Source organism: Amphibalanus amphitrite, unplaced genomic scaffold (assembly GCF_019059575.1).
Source record: "Amphibalanus amphitrite isolate SeventyFive unplaced genomic scaffold, NRLGWU_Aamphi_draft 000241F_arrow, whole genome shotgun sequence".
NCBI classification, from domain to species: Eukaryota; Metazoa; Arthropoda; class Thecostraca; order Balanomorpha; family Balanidae; genus Amphibalanus; species Amphibalanus amphitrite.
In genome coordinates this window covers 722691-738405 of record NW_024881736.1, presented here as the reverse complement: position 1 = coordinate 738405, position 15715 = coordinate 722691, and the positions used below count along the sequence as shown (strand labels likewise).

Genomic DNA, 15715 nt, shown 5'->3' with positions numbered 1-15715 from the left:
TTTTCGTCATTTGTTGTGAGGCACAGTTGAAATCCGTTGGTACCGTCCACACCGTCAGACTCCGTGGCACCGCTGAACAAGGGGTTATAGTGGGCAGTAGCCTCCTCGGGCTGGGGTCGCCAAACTAGTCAGTCGCCATGACCTGATAACATATTCATCGATATGAATGACTGTCATAAGATACACTGCCAGCCTCGCGACTGTGATCGTCAACGATCGTAATCCGGAACCGTGATGCGAACTTGGAATCGGTACTCATCGTGACACTTTGTGGCAAGCCTGATTGAACTGTATTAGCATCTCACATTTTTGTTTCACATAGGTACGATTACGACGTTTTCAGTGACACTGTCTTGACTCTGACATAGATCCCGCATTTTCTTCAGAACCATGATTGCCCCTGATCTTTACGCCTGCGTTTCTCACTCACCGACATCTCCACTCCCTCCCCTGATACCCAAAGCTGTTCCCCTCCCCTCCCACAGCACCCGGCCCCTCCCTCACAGCACATCATCGCGTATCACCACTCCGAACATGTCTTTGAGGAGCCGGCCGCGGCCGACGGGCGGCACCTCCTGTCGGGGAGGCGCCGCCGTCGAGCCGCCGCACTCCCGGTACAGGTAGGGCAGCCGGAGCAGCCAGTAGGCGGCAGGGCTGAGCTCCAGCGCGCCGCGCTCACCGCCCGGCACGAACACGGCGCCGTCCGGCGGCTGCGGCTGCACGCGCGGCTCCAGAGTCACCCGCACCGCCGACTTGGGCGTCACCACGTGCAGCCGCATCAACTGGCTGACGAACGGCTTCAGCTTCTTACTGAGGACGGCATGAGGGAAGGGGTTAGAGGTCAGACAGGGAGGCTGGGAGAGGACGTTAGAAAACATAGAAAGGCAAGGAGGGCTAAAATTGGGGAGTTTCAGGTAAATGTATGCATTCCATTCGAAAAAAGGTATTTCATCGCACACAGATACATGGTCATTTACATCAAATATATCTGCAAGTTTAAAACTATTCTGGATAGCAGACAAGGAATCGCTGAATGTTGAACGCTCATTCAAATGAATGAAAATCAAGTAATATGTTAAACGAATCGCTGAATGCGGCCACATCTGCAGATTTAACGGCAAAGCACGTGAAAGACCTATGAAATAAGGCATGCCATTCTATCCTTCGCAAATGCTGACTGCTCCCTCAAACTCCCACCACCACCCCACCCGGCCCTGTCTTCATTGGCCCCCGCGGCCTGACCTGCAGGGGCAGTTGAAGTAGAGCGGCATATCGCTGGTGGCCACCGTGGCGGCGCTGTCCTTCACCTGCGCCGCCGCCGCCACCTTCATCACGCGGTCCGGAGCCGACAGCATGAACCGGTGGCCGCGCGGACACTCGTACTCGAAACCGATGAATATCTTGGCGTAGATGTCGTAGGTCTCTGGCAGTAGCAGGGGGAGGGGCGGGGGCGGAGTGCAAGTGAGACTATGGGGGAGGGGGGCATGAAAGGTAAGGGCACGCGGCGCATGAGCTAAATGATATTCAATCAACGACGAACTGCAGGATACATCAGCTTTATAAAGGTTCCGCTGTAACTGACGTATTTTGTGGCTGCCATCAGACACAAGTTTTGTAGACCGTATGCCGGTTTAGACATTTGAAATGGTTGTTCTGGCGGTACCGCAACATACCTTTTTTCTTGATGTATCCTTTTCTGGTGTCCAGCTTCTCTGTCTTCATCCTAAGCTCCCACGGCAGCAGGTAGTTGGAGCCCTGTGGACAACAGAAGCCTGTTTGAGATCACACTCAATCTACGAAGCCAAATATTATTAGGAAATTTTACGGAAGGGGAGCCAACGTAACAAAGTAGGGGACCATGTCCAAATGACATAAAACTGGTTATCATTGTCATATCCTACATACATCTCTCGCATGTCTCATCTTTGTGCAAGTTCAGAAAATCTACCCAAGTCCCACCCTATCCACCGGCCACCCCCACCGTCATATTTCACCCTCTCCCACCCCCTCTTCAGCCTTAACCACCCCGTCCAACGCTCACCTGCAGAAATCCCTGCAGTCCGGCGGCGTGTGAGTACAGAGACGACTGTCCCAGGCAGACCAGGCTGAAGCTGGGGTACTCGGGCAGCAGGTGCCGCGGCGTGGTCGTCGTCACCATGCCGTCCAGGTACTCCTCAGTGGACGGCAGCACCTCCGGCGCGCGACGGCTCTCTGGGGATGACAGGGAGACGGGATGGCCGTTACAGAGAGCGACGGAAAGCAATGTAATGCAAAAAGGCATATGGATAAGAAATTCGTTCAGTGAGCAAATGTTACCTGCAGGACGTGTGTCCATACGATTACTTCTGCTATGAAAGAATACCTGACGAAGCATGACTGTTAGCATTAGGAAGCGTTGATCACGGCTTGGACTCAGTCCAGGTCCTCCCATGCTATGGTCCGCCCTGCTGGGTGACGGCTCGCCGGCCTCCCTGGTAACGCGTCTCCCGATCACCCCTGATGACCAGCTCCCCCCCCCCCCCCCCCGGCTTACCACGTCTCCCTGGCTCACCCTGTTTGACGGTGACGGAGATGTCGGAGGGACTGCTGGTGGGACCGCCGCTCCTCTCCGCCTCGTCCGCCTCGCCCTGACCTGGAACGGACAGACACCGGTCATCGGGCGGCAGCGGGCCACGGGGTAGGTCAGGCTGCTCCGGCACACGGTAGGTCTGTGACAGTGGATAGGTAGTGGAGGCAGAGTGGTCCGAGAGCCAACCGTCACAGCTGTCAGACATAACATTCACCGAACGCTGCACTACACGAGTGCCGCCAAAAACGCTGCATCTCATACAAAACGCATTTCCTTTGAGAAGTTCTGTGACTCATCAACCCGTCCCAAGCAAGCAATGAAAATATGTTTACTAATAATGATTGCATCTGGGAGCGTTCTATTCTGTGACTGTTCGTGGCGCCCTCGCAACTGTCCCTACCCAGGGTATCGCCCCGACTACGTACTGAGTCCGAGTCCGAAGGTGGGAGAGATGGTGGCATTGTCCGGGTCGGGGGCGGTCCGCTCCGCCACCTCCGAGCCGCCGTCAGCCGCCGAGACCACCGCAGCTCTGTGGAGATACGGTCAGGTCAGGTCAGGTCAGGGACGGTCCGCTCCGTCACCTCCGAGCCGCCGTCAGCCGCCGAGACCACCGCAGCTCTGCGGGGACAGGTCAGGTCAGTGAAATTTACACCACCGCCGCCCTGCGGGGACAGGTCAGGTCAGGTCAGGGGCGGTCCGCTCCGCCAGCTCTGAGCTCTGAGCCGCCGTCAGCCGCCGAGACCACCGCCGCCCTGGGGGGACAGGTCAGGTCAGGTCAGGTCAGTGAAATTTACACAAACGCCGCCCTGCAGAAACACGGGTCAGATCACGTCAGTGACACTCGCCCCCACCGCCCTGTGAAACAGGTCAAGTCAGTGAGTCACGTTCACCATCGCCGCCTGGTGGAAAAAGGTCGCGTCAGACGAACGAAAAACTCACGGACACACAGACACACACAAAGGGACAGACATGCATACAGTAAAAGGAGAGTGTGTATGGAGATCGGAGTATTCACCTGGCTTTGTTGGCGCCCGGCCGGAACACGGGAAACTCGTGCTGCTGCAGGCCGCCGCAGCACGACTCGGCCAGCGCCGCGTAAAACTCGTAGTTGGCTCGACGCACCTGTCGGCAGGGCACGGGGGCGGGTGGTGAGCGGGCGGGGGGAGCAGGAGAGCGAGGGGTGGGCGATCACCGGGAGAATGAGCATGAATTCAGAGTTTTTACAAGCGTGTTAAACACACGGAAACTAGCAAATGGGTAAAACATTCAGTACGTCGACGAACAAGGCAAGTTTTGACAATACCTTAAGCTGTTGGCCCTCATTTTTATCAACACTCGGTTAGCATAGCACCGCGAGTGTAAGGCCGGAAGCTGGCCGTGAACAGTCGTTCCACCCTTCCCTTCCCCACCTGGCTACGCGCAGCGTGATGGGTGAGGAAACTAAGGTCACTGACCGTGAAGGGGTCGTCCCAACCCTCCCTTTTGCCGTCCCGGGGGTGTCGTTCAGGAGCACTGACCGTGAAGGGGTCGTCGCGCTGCCGCTGCCGCCGGCCGCAGTTGCACGTGGACAAGTACCGCACGCCCGAGCAGTGGTCCATCTCCGGACGTCTGAGGCGGGAGAAATAGCACGCGGTAATGCCGGTGGTGGAGCAGACAGCACACACAAGACGGTCACATCAGGCATATTTAGTCGTCTCTCGGGATAAAAATTGAGGTCGTAGACTAGACCGCAGCCTACACCAGCGTAGACACAACCAGTAGCGGCGGAACACCTTCAATTAAGGGGGGGGGGGGCACTGCCGACTTTGGGTCTCATTCTTTCCATGCAACGCCCATAGGGATAGCTAAAATGGCAAAATAAAGGGGAGCACGGTGCCCCCCCCCCCGTTCCGCCGCCTATGGACGTAACTGAGGTCGTTGTATATTGCATACACTTTCGTCTTTAATTACGCCGTGTCATGTCGCTACCTCACATATGAAACTGACAACACACAATTATACAGGTGAGTGTAGTGTGTCAGGTCAGTATCGGTGCCTTAAAGGCATTTGCTAGTTTCATTGTCTGGTTGGTGTCAGTCTCGGTGTCGTTGTCAGTGTGTGTCAGTGTCAGTCTCAGCGTCAGTACCATCTCAGTGTCAGTGTCCCACCTGTGCTCGAGGTCGTCCTCGTCCTCAGGCTGGCCGGGCAGCCGGTGTCAGTATGTATCAGTGTCGGATGTGTCAGTGTCAGTGTCTCACCCGTGCTCGAGGTCGTCCTCGTCCTCCGGCTGGCCGGGCAGTCAGTGTCAGTATGTGTCAGTGTCGGATGTGTCAGTGTCAGCGGCCCACCTGTGCTCCAGATCGTCCTCGTCCTCCGGCTGACCGGGCAGCCGGTGCACCGGATTAATGCACGGGTTACCGGTGAGACTGAGCGCCTCGCAGATCTGCCGGCCCTGCCGCCACAGCCGGCCACACTCCTCCTCCAGGCGCGCCAGGTACTGGCCGCAGCACGGGCCGCGCGCGTGCAACCGGAACACCGCCATGGCGCTCAGCAGCTGAGGGTAGAGGGAAGCGGTCAGTGCGGAGACGGGGCTGCGTCAGTGCGGAGACGGGGCTGGGTCAGTATAGGTCACGGTATTGGGTCAGTACGGACACGGGGCTGGGCCAGTGCGGAGACGGGGCTGGGTCAGTACAGGTCACGGTATTGGGTCAGTACAGGACACGGGGCGGGGTCAGTACTGGTCACGGTATTGGGTCAGTACTGGTCACGGTATTGGGTCAGTACTGGTCACGGTATTGGGTCAGTACTGGTCACGGTATTGGGTCAGCACTGGTCACGGTATTGGATCAGTACTGGTCACGGTATTGGGTCAGTACGGACACGGGACTGGGTCAGTACAGGTCACGGTATTGGTTCTGTACGGACACGGGGCTGGGTCAGTACAGGTCACGGGGCTGGGTCAGTACAGGACACGGGGCTGGGTTAGTACAGAGACGGGACTGGGTTAGTACAGGACACGGGGCTGGGTCAGTACAGGACACGGGGCTGGGTCAGTACAGGAAACGGGGCTGGGTCAGTACGGGACACGGGACTGGGTTAGTACAGGACACGGGGCTGGGTTAGTACAGGACACGGGGCTGGGTCAGTACAGGAAACGGGGCTGGGTTAGTACAGGACACGGGGCTGGGTCAGTACAGGACACGGGGCTGGGTTAGTACAGGACACGGGGCTGGGTTAGTACAGGTCACGGTATTGGGTCAGCACAGGTCACGGGGCTGGGTTAGTACAGGACACGGGCAGGACACGGGGCTGGGTTAGTACAGGTCACGGGGCTGGGTCAGTACAGGACACGGGGCTGGGTTAGTACTGGTCACAGTACCGGTACAGTATGGTACGGAGACGGAACTGGGTCAGTGCGAGGTACGGCTCTGGGTCGGCACAGAGACGGTAATGGGGACAAAGCACCAATCGCTCTTTGTCAGCGGGGGTTTGTTGACTGGGGTCTCATTGGGCCTGATATGGTGACTCGGCCATGAGACGACTACCTATGTTGACGCAGCCGCCATGCTGCACAGTGCAGTCTGCATGACAAAGGTCACAAATTTATTTGAAATATTAATCTGCCATGTTTACTTTATTAACCTAGTAGGAGGATGCAATGTAGATGTTTCCAATGTGGCAATAACCAGTAAAACGCCTTTTGGGCGACCAACGGAGCGAGCGAGAGGATGAGCCTTGCACGAGCGAAATTGGGAGGGGGTACCTCCAACTAACTTGTGCACTGCACCCTACTAACCGGTCTTTAGCGATGTGCCAAATTTCAGCGCAATCGGCCTAGCCGTTCTCGAGATCTGGAAGCGGCACACTGCACGTGCGCACGTGCAAGCGGGGTCCAAACTGACTTTTGCACGGCACCCTACTAACTGGTCCCCAACCGTGTACCAAATTTGAGCGCAATCGGCCCAGCCGTTCTCGAGATCTGGGAGCGCCCCCTGCACGTGCGCACGTGCTGTAGCACCCCAACCTTAACACATGCAGATGAATTATCTGATGGAGACCTAACTGTGTACCGAGTTTCAATTCAATCGGCCCAACCGTTGTTCCGTTATTGAGGTTGCAATTTTGGGGGTTCTTAAAAAATGTCCAACTTTACCACGCGCCACGTGCGGTGGTTGGCAAGAACGCATGGTGGCCATCACACCACATAACTTTTACGTCCAAGTGACATTCAGTAAAGAAGACCGCTTGTCAATCGGATGTCCCGTTCCTAAGATATTAGCTTTTGAAGAGCGTCCCCACGGCCGGCCGGCCGGCCGGCCGGCCGCTCATACTCAGGATTTTCCCTTAATTCAGTATGAGACTCCGCTCGCTTCGCTCGCTCCGTAACAATGCAGCTGGTTTATTCTTGTCCCACACACGATTCCACGATCGGATTGCGACAAGCTAGCAACAGCAGGGCCTTGCCAAACAAGTGCGCAAATGCTTGAACCAATGCATATATTTGTGGTATCTGTTTACAGCCTTTGCGTCATCATATATATCTGTTACAGACCGTATGAAAACCCAGTCCGTTTGCAAACGGCCTGGCCCAGTCAGGCCGTTTGAAAACGGCCTGAAAAAGCCGGCCGTTTGCAAACCGCCTGAAATATCAGGCCGTATGAAAACGGCCTAGGCAGTTTGAAACGGCCTAGACAGTTTGAAAACGGCCTAGTCAGTTTTCAAACGGTCTGGCGAAGTAACAACAACCTCTGAAGATTGAACTTAATGGATCCAGGTTGGTCGATGATCAGGTTGCATCCATTGCATCCAAATAATGCATTATACAAGTTCACGGTTTGCCTGTGTACGTACGGCCATCCAGTTGATGGAGCCTGGTGAAGCCACTACTGGTGAGGTCTGGTGAAACGTATCACTACAAGACTCACTGATTATTTTGCGGCATAAAACGCCGGAGCGCGCAATGGACATCAGAGTTCACATCAGTGGCGCAGGAACCGGGGGGGGGGGCTAGCGGGGGCTGAGCCCTTCCAACTTTTCGGCTGGGGGGGGGGGGCTCGTAATGTATTTGAGCCCCCCCCCCCCCCAGCTGGAGGAATCGAACTCGGAAATCTACCAACATAATTTCATAGATTCATACAAAGGCGCGGGAACCGGGGGAGGGGGCAGTGCGGGAAGCTTGCTCCCACAGCTCTGGGGCCGTGGGGGCGGTGCCCCACAACTTTTCATGAGGTCAGGAACCGTTGGGGCAGCTTGTCCTCCCCAAATTAGGGGTTGTGGGTCACAAAGGAAGAAAGCATGTAAGTGAAAAATCCACCTCTTTCACTGGCTCGGCAACTCATTTGGCAGATTAAAACCTTTATTCCAGGTTGCCAAAACGGTAGTTTCTTCACTCAGCTGAGACGGAATACCTGACTTTTTTGCAAATATTTTCGCTTTTTTATTGGCCAAGGTCTGAAAAATAAGTGGCCTAAAACCGGTGAGAAAACTAGATTTGGGGGTACCCTAGGTTGATCTCTATAATGGTTCAGTCCCCCCCCCCCCCCAGTCTGGAAGAAGTTCCCGCGCCACTGGTTCACATTAGAGTCCTCACCGCGCCCGGTCGACCGCTGCGCCGGCGGCTGGCCGGTGGCGTATACGCCGGCAATACTTGACCATTGCGGTGGAAGGCGAACCGGAACCTTTGAAGTCCGGAGGAAGCCCGGGTCGACCGGGCGCTATACGGGCCGGGTCTCAGTTCTGCTAATCTCTTCCTGACCAGGCCTGCATTCGTCATCGGGAAAATCAGGGAGAATTTTCCGGAACTAGCGAGAATCATCGGAGATCACGAACGGCATCGCGATAACGAGACATGCTGAAGATAGGCGCTCAACAATAATTTTCCGACGGAGAATATCCGAGTGACAATATTTTTCCGGATGCCGAATGCACCTCAGGATTTCATGGTACCATGTAATGTCATGAAACGGTCGTGCTTCAACAAACTCAACATTGTCCAGTTGTAACTTTATGCAAACCAGATTGTTTTCAAAATGCCTAGACCGTTTGCAAACGGCCTGGTGTCTGGAAAGTTGTCAAACGGCCTAGACGGTTTGCAAACGGCCTGAAATTTCAGGCGGTTTGCATACAGCCTGGAATTTCAGCCCGTATTCAAACGGTCTGACTTTTCAGTCCGTTTGCATACTGACTGGGCTGTCCAGGCCGTTTGCAAACGGCCTGAATCGGGCCAGGCCGTTTGCAAACGGACTGAGTTTTCATACGGCCTGTAACATATCGACATAACATCCACATTTTCATCTCGAAAACACGAGCACGACAGCTGTCAGAGTTCGAAGCATCAGTTCCGAGACAGCAATAAAGGCATCAGACTGACTGCTACCTACTGCGGCCTGGCAGATGGTTAGCAGGCCGGCTGGCCTCGAGAACAAGCAAACTAGCGAGCAAAAACCTCGGCAACCGGCATGTTTAGAGAGACGGGGGAATGAGGGCAGGGAAACGTAAAAAGGAGCCGGGAAGTGGCAAGTTAGGAAGAGACAAAGAAAAGACATAGATCCAGGGAATGGGAGAAGGGAAAGGAGAGGACAGGATAGTAGTATTGGACGTACGAATGTGACGTAACAGAACAGAATATTGTAGTGATGAGGGCGAGGGAGAGAGTGGAACACCCGTCACGAAGGGTTGTCACGACTGACGACAGATTAAGTTAGTTCGTGACAAGCGGCGATGGTGGTGACGAATGGTTTCAGCTGTCGAGACAACCAGCAGCCTGGCGCCCAGCGGCCGACCATTCCAATCCTCAGAAGCCATAACAGTGTGGTGGTGCAGGAATATGAACCTATTCGCAGCAGCCTTTAGAGCGGCAGTGCAGAGATATGCACCAGAGCGCAGCAGGACGCACCGTGGCGGCCTATCGTCACGCCATAGGTGCGCGTTACAACGTTCACGCACTCCGATAGCACACCCACCCACCGATAACACGCCCGCCGCTCCTTGGGCGCTCGTCTATCGGCGGCCCATGTCCGTGTGTTTGTCCAGCTCGCAGAGAGCAAACAGCCCCGCCGCTCTGCGGCCAGTTTCACCTTGGCGGTACTCCAGGGAGGGATTACGTAACGTCCCAGGGTATTACGCAGCACCACTACCGTCCGCTGTGAACACATCCCACACGACCGCTCATGATTTCATGGCGATGGCCACAGTCTTCCGTACGTACGGGCTGTCCTGCAGCTGCGACAGCATGAAGTTGGCCACGTTGGCGCGCGGGATCGACATGGCGACGCCCGGCTCCGACACGAACATGCCGCCCTCCTCCTGGACCGGCGTCTGGTCGAGCAGGGTGCGGTTGGACAGGCCGCCCGGCCGCACCACCGTCCAGTCCAGGTCACCGGCCTCAGACTCCAGGTACTGCTCCATCTCCCGCATGTTCATCAGCACCCGCTTGATGAGCGGGATCAGGATCCAGTTGACGAGGAAGCCGCCGTTGCCGCCCGACACGATGTCTGTGTAGAAGGATGTCATCACCACCAGTCTTTTGACGCCGCTGGCTCGCATGGCCGCCACGGCAGCCTTCATCGACTCGGTGTAGCCGGTCACTGGGTTATCCGAGCGAGAGAAGCCCAGCGCCGAGAGGACCGCGTCGTGCCCCCTGAACGCCTCCGTCAGCTCCTCCGCCGAGAAGATGCTGGCCTTGACGACGCTGAGGTTGTCGTGCTTCTGCTGCAGCTTGTCGGGGTTGCGGACTACGGCGGTGACACTGTGGCCCTGCCCCAGCGCCAGTGAGACGAGGTGCTGGCCCGTCTGGCCGGTGGCTCCCAGCACGGCGAGCTTCATGGTAGCAGAACCCTCGGTACAGCCGGTCACAGCCCTCTCGTCGCTGCGGTGCAGCTCAGCAGCTCAGCTCAGCAGCTAGCGTCACAGGTCACCTCCGGGGCGGAGCCGCCGTTACCACACCGCCGACCGCCCTCCGTCAACAATGGCAGCCGACGGGATACGCTCCGCCCATTGCCAATACTGACATCTGGCGGGCACAGGGCGCAGCTCCAGGCTTACGTCAGCTGACGAGCGACATTGGAGATGCAAGTTTTAAAGATCACATTCAAAAATGTTGAAAACTAATAAAAGACGTCAAATAGATTTTGTCAGGTAAATTCCATCAAATGTTCCGTTCCAGTTTTCCCACAACTAGCAATTAGCTGCATAGCCTGCAGCTCAAACGAATCGGCGATTTATGCGGCCGCTGGATGGCGCTGGTGTGAGCGGCCCGAGACGTCTCTCTGCGCCCCTGCTACCGGCGCCGACCCTCAGTGGTGGACGGAGAGCGGTGGACGGAGCGGTGGACGGGCGGCTGCGGGACAGTGAGGTGCCCGTGACTGGACCACATACAGTAACCTCTCCAAGTGGACAGAGCAGGCCGCAGTCGAGCGTCACTGTGATCGATCGTTCCTCCACAATACCCTGTGAGGCGGACAGTGTTGTGGACAGCGACGAGCGCCAGGGAGGGTCACTCAAGGAGGCAGTTGGTTGGTGTTACAGGCATCCCTCTGCTGTCACCGTGACGAGTCACTGACACCTTACGAGCCGCGACCATGAAGGTTGGCGTACTGGGCGCCACGGGCCGCACCGGACAGCTGGTTATCGCCGAGGCCCTAAAGAGGGGTCACAGCGTCACTGCCATCGCCAGAAACCCTGACAAGCTGAAGCAGAAGCACGACAACCTCAGCGTCGTCAAGGCCAGCATCTTCTCGGCGGAGGAGCTGACGGAGGCGTTCAGGGGGCATGACGCGGTGGTGTCCGCGCTGGGGTTCAGCCGTAACTCGCCAGTGACCGGCTACACCGAGTCGATGAAGGCAGCTGTCACGGCGATGCGAGCCAGCAGCGTGAAGAGACTGGTGGTGCTGACAGCATTCTATACGGACGTCACCGCCGCGCAGGGGCACGGCTTCTTCCTCAACCTGTTCGTCAAGTTCCTGAAGCACCTGCTGACCAACATGCGGGAGATGGAGCAGTACCTGGAGTCTGAGGCCGGCGACCTGGACTGGACGGTGGTGCGGCCGGGCGGACTCAACAGCCGCGCCGCCCGCGACCAGACGCTGGTGCAGCGCGAGGCAGCGATGGCCATCGGCGGCGCCGGCGTGGCCTCCTACATCCCGCGCGCCAACGTCGCCCGCTTCATGGTGGAGCAGCTGGAGGACGACCGCTACGGCAGGAAGGCGGTCGCCATCGCCGTCAACTCGTGAGGCCGGACGCCCAGCAGCGAGCTGATGGAGTTTGTTTTGTTTTGTTTTGTTTTGTTTTTCGCTTGCAATAGATGGTTCGGTTTGCATGAATACCATACACCGTTCCTTAGGTAACTCTAGCCATCGCATCCATTATTCAGCAGATTTGAAAATGGTAATTCAAGCTGGAGAACGCAGGTGACTCGGAGTCCCAATCTGCTCCCAGTACCATGACTAAGCGGTATGGAACTACGGAAGCATGACAGGCACCTTCAGCTCGTAAATGGAAAAACTCCAGACTCACGAGCACTCAAGCAGATAACCTGTGAGTCACATGGCTGTGACGGTGGCCTATTGAAGACCTGTCGGTGGTCCATTTGTGACCTGCCAATAATTCGTTAACGATTCAGCGGTGTCCTGCTCTTGATGACCGGATCTCGAGTCTGTCACCAGAATCACGATCATACATCCACGCACGGTGACGTGTCTGGCCGATGACGATTCCGTCGAGTCACGACCCCGCGTGCTATCGTCCCGGCGAGCGGTGACGCGAGATAGGCCGCGTGCTCGGCTCGCCGCCGACCCTGCACCACGTCGGCCCTATCGGAGGGTGGCAGAGCGCAGAACAGGGGGTGTGAGGCGAAGCACGCTGCTAGACTCGTTGGCAGCCGACTACATTTGACGATCCCGACTGTAACTAATTACCCGCAGCCAGATTATCGACTCCTGCCACAATGGCAGACCAGTCGATTGGGTGGGGAGCGAGCCCATGCAAGTCAACGGTTAACGTTTTAAGCGGGTCCAGAGCCGAGCTTTATAATGAGATGTTTCCATTGATAGATCATAGATGCGTAGTTTGAAGCGTGTTCGATGTCGAGTTTTAGGCTCTAAATTGTCTATGCACCAAACATTGACACGAAGTTAGTGTTCATGTCATTCGCACCTCTCATTGCATTCCAAGGGGGGTGGCGCTCCTATATTGTACCGTTTAGGATGTATCGAATGAGCAGACAATTACTGACCATTCCAGTCCCCGGAACTGCAATGTCGATATATCCAACAGAAATGACATCGGCATTGGTCGCTGGGTGCGTCTCAAGTCACACTTATTTCACCACTTACTATCCGTCCATGGCGTGCCTATCCGGCCTGCTGTTGTGTTTGTGTTGTGGTTGACGTGATATCGGCATCGATTTTCTGTGTTGTGCCAATAAACCGATTTTGTATCGTACGCTGCTTTTTCAGCAAAGGCCGAAAACACCGAGATGATGTGCACGAGGATGCGCGTAGTCTTGGCACGACGATTTGCATGCGCCTTATCGAGCCTCAAGACATATGAATCGTCCTTTTCAGAATTCACGAGCAAATGGTCAACGCAAACCATCAGCAAAAAAAAACGACCACTGTATAAACAATGCTTTCAGTTTCAGCATATAAAAAGCGAGCATTGATCCATAATGATATAATACACGGCGGCGCTCGCCGTTGCCGACGGCGCATACCGCCGCTTTGCCCGCATCGAGACTACGTTACCAAAGGCCGGTCATACCTGAGCAACGCGCCGTGCTGGTGGAAACACCTGATCAACAAATGGAGTCGACGTATCGGTCGAAACACCCTAACCGGCCCATAGCCGGTCCTGGTTTCATTACAGACCAGACCGAACCGGATCCTACAACATCGACGGCCTCCAGGAGCGCGCAGTCTGCCAGTGGGCCCGATCTGACATTGTCCTCATATGATTGCCATCGTTCCCCGGCCCGGCTCCGCTCTGTGGGCGCGCGGTCAATAGGACGGATACGGAGGGCGGAGGGGAGGGGGGCAGCCACGACGGGCGGGAAGTGGTACCGTCCGCTATGGAGCGGAACGGCCGCGAGTGGAACAAGCTATTGTCGATATTGATCTTTGGTAGGCAGCCGCTATGATAAACATAGATATGCTCCCGCTAGCCTTCCAGCCAGCACACACCCTTATCAATGCCCATGCAACGTTACATGTGATTCTTTACAGTAGCTCGGCATTACGGTGTTATAACGAATGTTCGCTCGAGCGGCGTACGTTATTTGTTCAAATATTGCGCCAAGTCCGGTAAACGGTGCGGAACTTCCATCGCATCGTCTACGATTTCCGTCATGCACGAGGCAAAAATGTTAGCAATACGCGCCTGATCTCATCAATGATGCAGCTACATCCACATGTTATGTCAAAGGATAGCAATGCACCGGGGATCAACTATGGCATCTCACGCACTACAAATACTCATATAGGTGGAGCCTAGTGGAGCTTGAAATGTGGATATAAAATGCAGGAAAACGCACCAGCATGACTGAAGACATGGCATAAAAGCCACGCAATAGCAAATTATAAGCTTATGCAATTATATACCGGCAAACACTAAGCTGCGTCCCTTCTGCCCTCTGCAAGCCGTTCTGTAGGTACCGCGTTGGCGGTGGACCCACCTTTCTGTTGTGGAAGTCGAGCGAGTATCGGGCTGGCAGCCCCTCCTGGTAGGCGGAGACGGCCATCGGTAGCACCTTGGCACAGCGCGCCTCCGAGAAACGCGTGTCCGAGTCGAGCGCCGAGCGCAGGCTGGCCAGCGGCTAACGGCAAGGGGAGGACAGACGGTCACGGCACGGGGAACGGTCAGAACAGAGCACAGTCAAAGGAGCAGGGAAGGTCAGCGCTCAGGATGACAGGGCAGGTGACTGAGGAGGACGGGTTAGATGGCAGCAGACCTGGAGTCAGCTCAGAGTTGAGCTCAGGCCAGGACTGAGATCAGGTGATTCAATAGAAAAGAAGACTTTCAGTTGGAATTTAGTTGGAACATTACTGAGACCAAAAATCCGCATAGCTAAGGATGAGCTATGAAAAATAAATGGAATGTCAGTCGTCAGAGACACGACATTATGCTACACCTCTGCGCACATATTGCATCAACTGTAACGTGATGTGCGAAAGTCACGTGTGCCTGACGAGTCACATCTGCACGCGCCACGCGGTGAAGTCGACTTCTGCACGCACCTTGCTGAAGGCCGAGCCGGCCGGCGTGGCCACCAGCTCGTCGTAGAGCTTGCTGCAGGCGGCGAACCACAGGTTGGCCGGCGGCAGCTGCGGCAGGGAAGCAGGGTCACCGATCAGATCACCTGGCCCTCCCCTGGAGCTCAAAACAGCGGTGAGTGGGACGGCACTACGCGATCCATCGCGTCACTGCAAAGATAACGCTGAAAAATCGCTTGTGAGCTAAAGGTAAGCCTCGAGCTCGACAATCCTTTACAATATGTCAGTGACTAATTCCCCAACTGGCCCGGTACGCACGTCGAAGTTGGGCGCGGCCAGGTGTTTGCCGACGTTGTCGTCGAAGCCGCGTCCCCTGGCGGTGCTCAGGTGGCGGCTGACCAGCGTTGCGAAAGAGGGCGACACCGCCGCCCCAGCGGACGCCGGCTGGGTGGGCCACAGGGCGCTGACGGCGTCCGGCGGTGGGCTGGTGCCGCGCTCGTCTGGGGGGAGGGGGCCCTGTGTCAGAAAGGAAAGTCGGACACACCGTCCCGGCCGGTCAATGGAAGGCCGCAGACACGGGCGTATGCACAGGTGTCAGGTGTGCGCCCACTTGCGCAAGCCGAAACGCTGAAAATGTCTGGTCCGTAAAATCAGTTCTACATAAAACGGGAGGTGCACTGTACCTGAAGGTGAGAAGGATCGTAAAATGTTAGTTGTTTGTAGTAAGACTTCCTGAAGCGAGTGTCTCAGTCTGTGACTGGAATGAAGTCCTTTTGCGTTTTTCAAAAATCCCGTTAGGGTCCAAGAACAATACAAGCGGGGACATTGGGGTTCTGTCGGCAAAGAAGAAATATTCAAGTTCATTTTAAAAGTCTACCGCGCAATGTAGCGTTCTTTTATTCCGTTGCAAGTGGCGCTACTCTGGCGGCGAATCTGGGAACTACTAACTGTACTCAGGCCA

At 56.0% G+C, this 15715-nt stretch overlaps 3 protein-coding genes across 7 annotated transcripts in view; 1 reads left to right on the top strand and 2 right to left on the bottom strand.

Moving 5' to 3' along the window:
• Nucleotides 1-274: 274 nt before the first annotated feature.
• LOC122386123 (protein SMG8-like) overlaps nucleotides 275-15715 on the bottom strand; it is a 37965-nt gene continuing 22524 nt past the window's right edge. For all 5 annotated transcript variants that reach the window (XM_043375000.1, XM_043375003.1, XM_043375002.1 and 2 more), the window contains 12 exons: nucleotides 15073-15254; nucleotides 14779-14865; nucleotides 14217-14357; nucleotides 4897-5102; nucleotides 4087-4177; nucleotides 3585-3691; nucleotides 2995-3098; nucleotides 2552-2632; nucleotides 2042-2211; nucleotides 1674-1755; nucleotides 1243-1423; nucleotides 275-810 (listed from right to left, as the gene is read on the bottom strand). In XM_043375000.1, the coding sequence (XP_043230935.1) occupies nucleotides 501-810; nucleotides 1243-1423; nucleotides 1674-1755; nucleotides 2042-2211; nucleotides 2552-2632; nucleotides 2995-3098; nucleotides 3585-3691; nucleotides 4087-4177; nucleotides 4897-5102; nucleotides 14217-14357; nucleotides 14779-14865; nucleotides 15073-15254 (1742 nt within the window). In that variant the 3' untranslated portion in view covers nucleotides 275-500. The remainder of the gene's footprint in view (nucleotides 811-1242; nucleotides 1424-1673; nucleotides 1756-2041; nucleotides 2212-2551; nucleotides 2633-2994; nucleotides 3099-3584; nucleotides 3692-4086; nucleotides 4178-4896; nucleotides 5103-14216; nucleotides 14358-14778; nucleotides 14866-15072; nucleotides 15255-15715) is intronic.
• LOC122386125 (oxidoreductase tpcG-like) lies at nucleotides 7027-10516 on the bottom strand. The gene is made up of 2 exons (XM_043375009.1): nucleotides 8820-10516; nucleotides 7027-7089 (listed from the first exon to the last, which is right to left on the bottom strand). Exon 1 carries the CDS (start codon nucleotides 10370-10372, stop codon nucleotides 9716-9718), a length of 657 nt encoding a protein of 218 aa, XP_043230944.1. The 5' UTR covers nucleotides 10373-10516; the 3' UTR covers nucleotides 7027-7089; nucleotides 8820-9715.
• LOC122386126 (uncharacterized protein YwnB-like) lies at nucleotides 10835-11870 on the top strand. The gene has a single exon (XM_043375010.1). It carries the CDS (start codon nucleotides 11128-11130, stop codon nucleotides 11776-11778), a length of 651 nt encoding a protein of 216 aa, XP_043230945.1. The 5' UTR covers nucleotides 10835-11127; the 3' UTR covers nucleotides 11779-11870.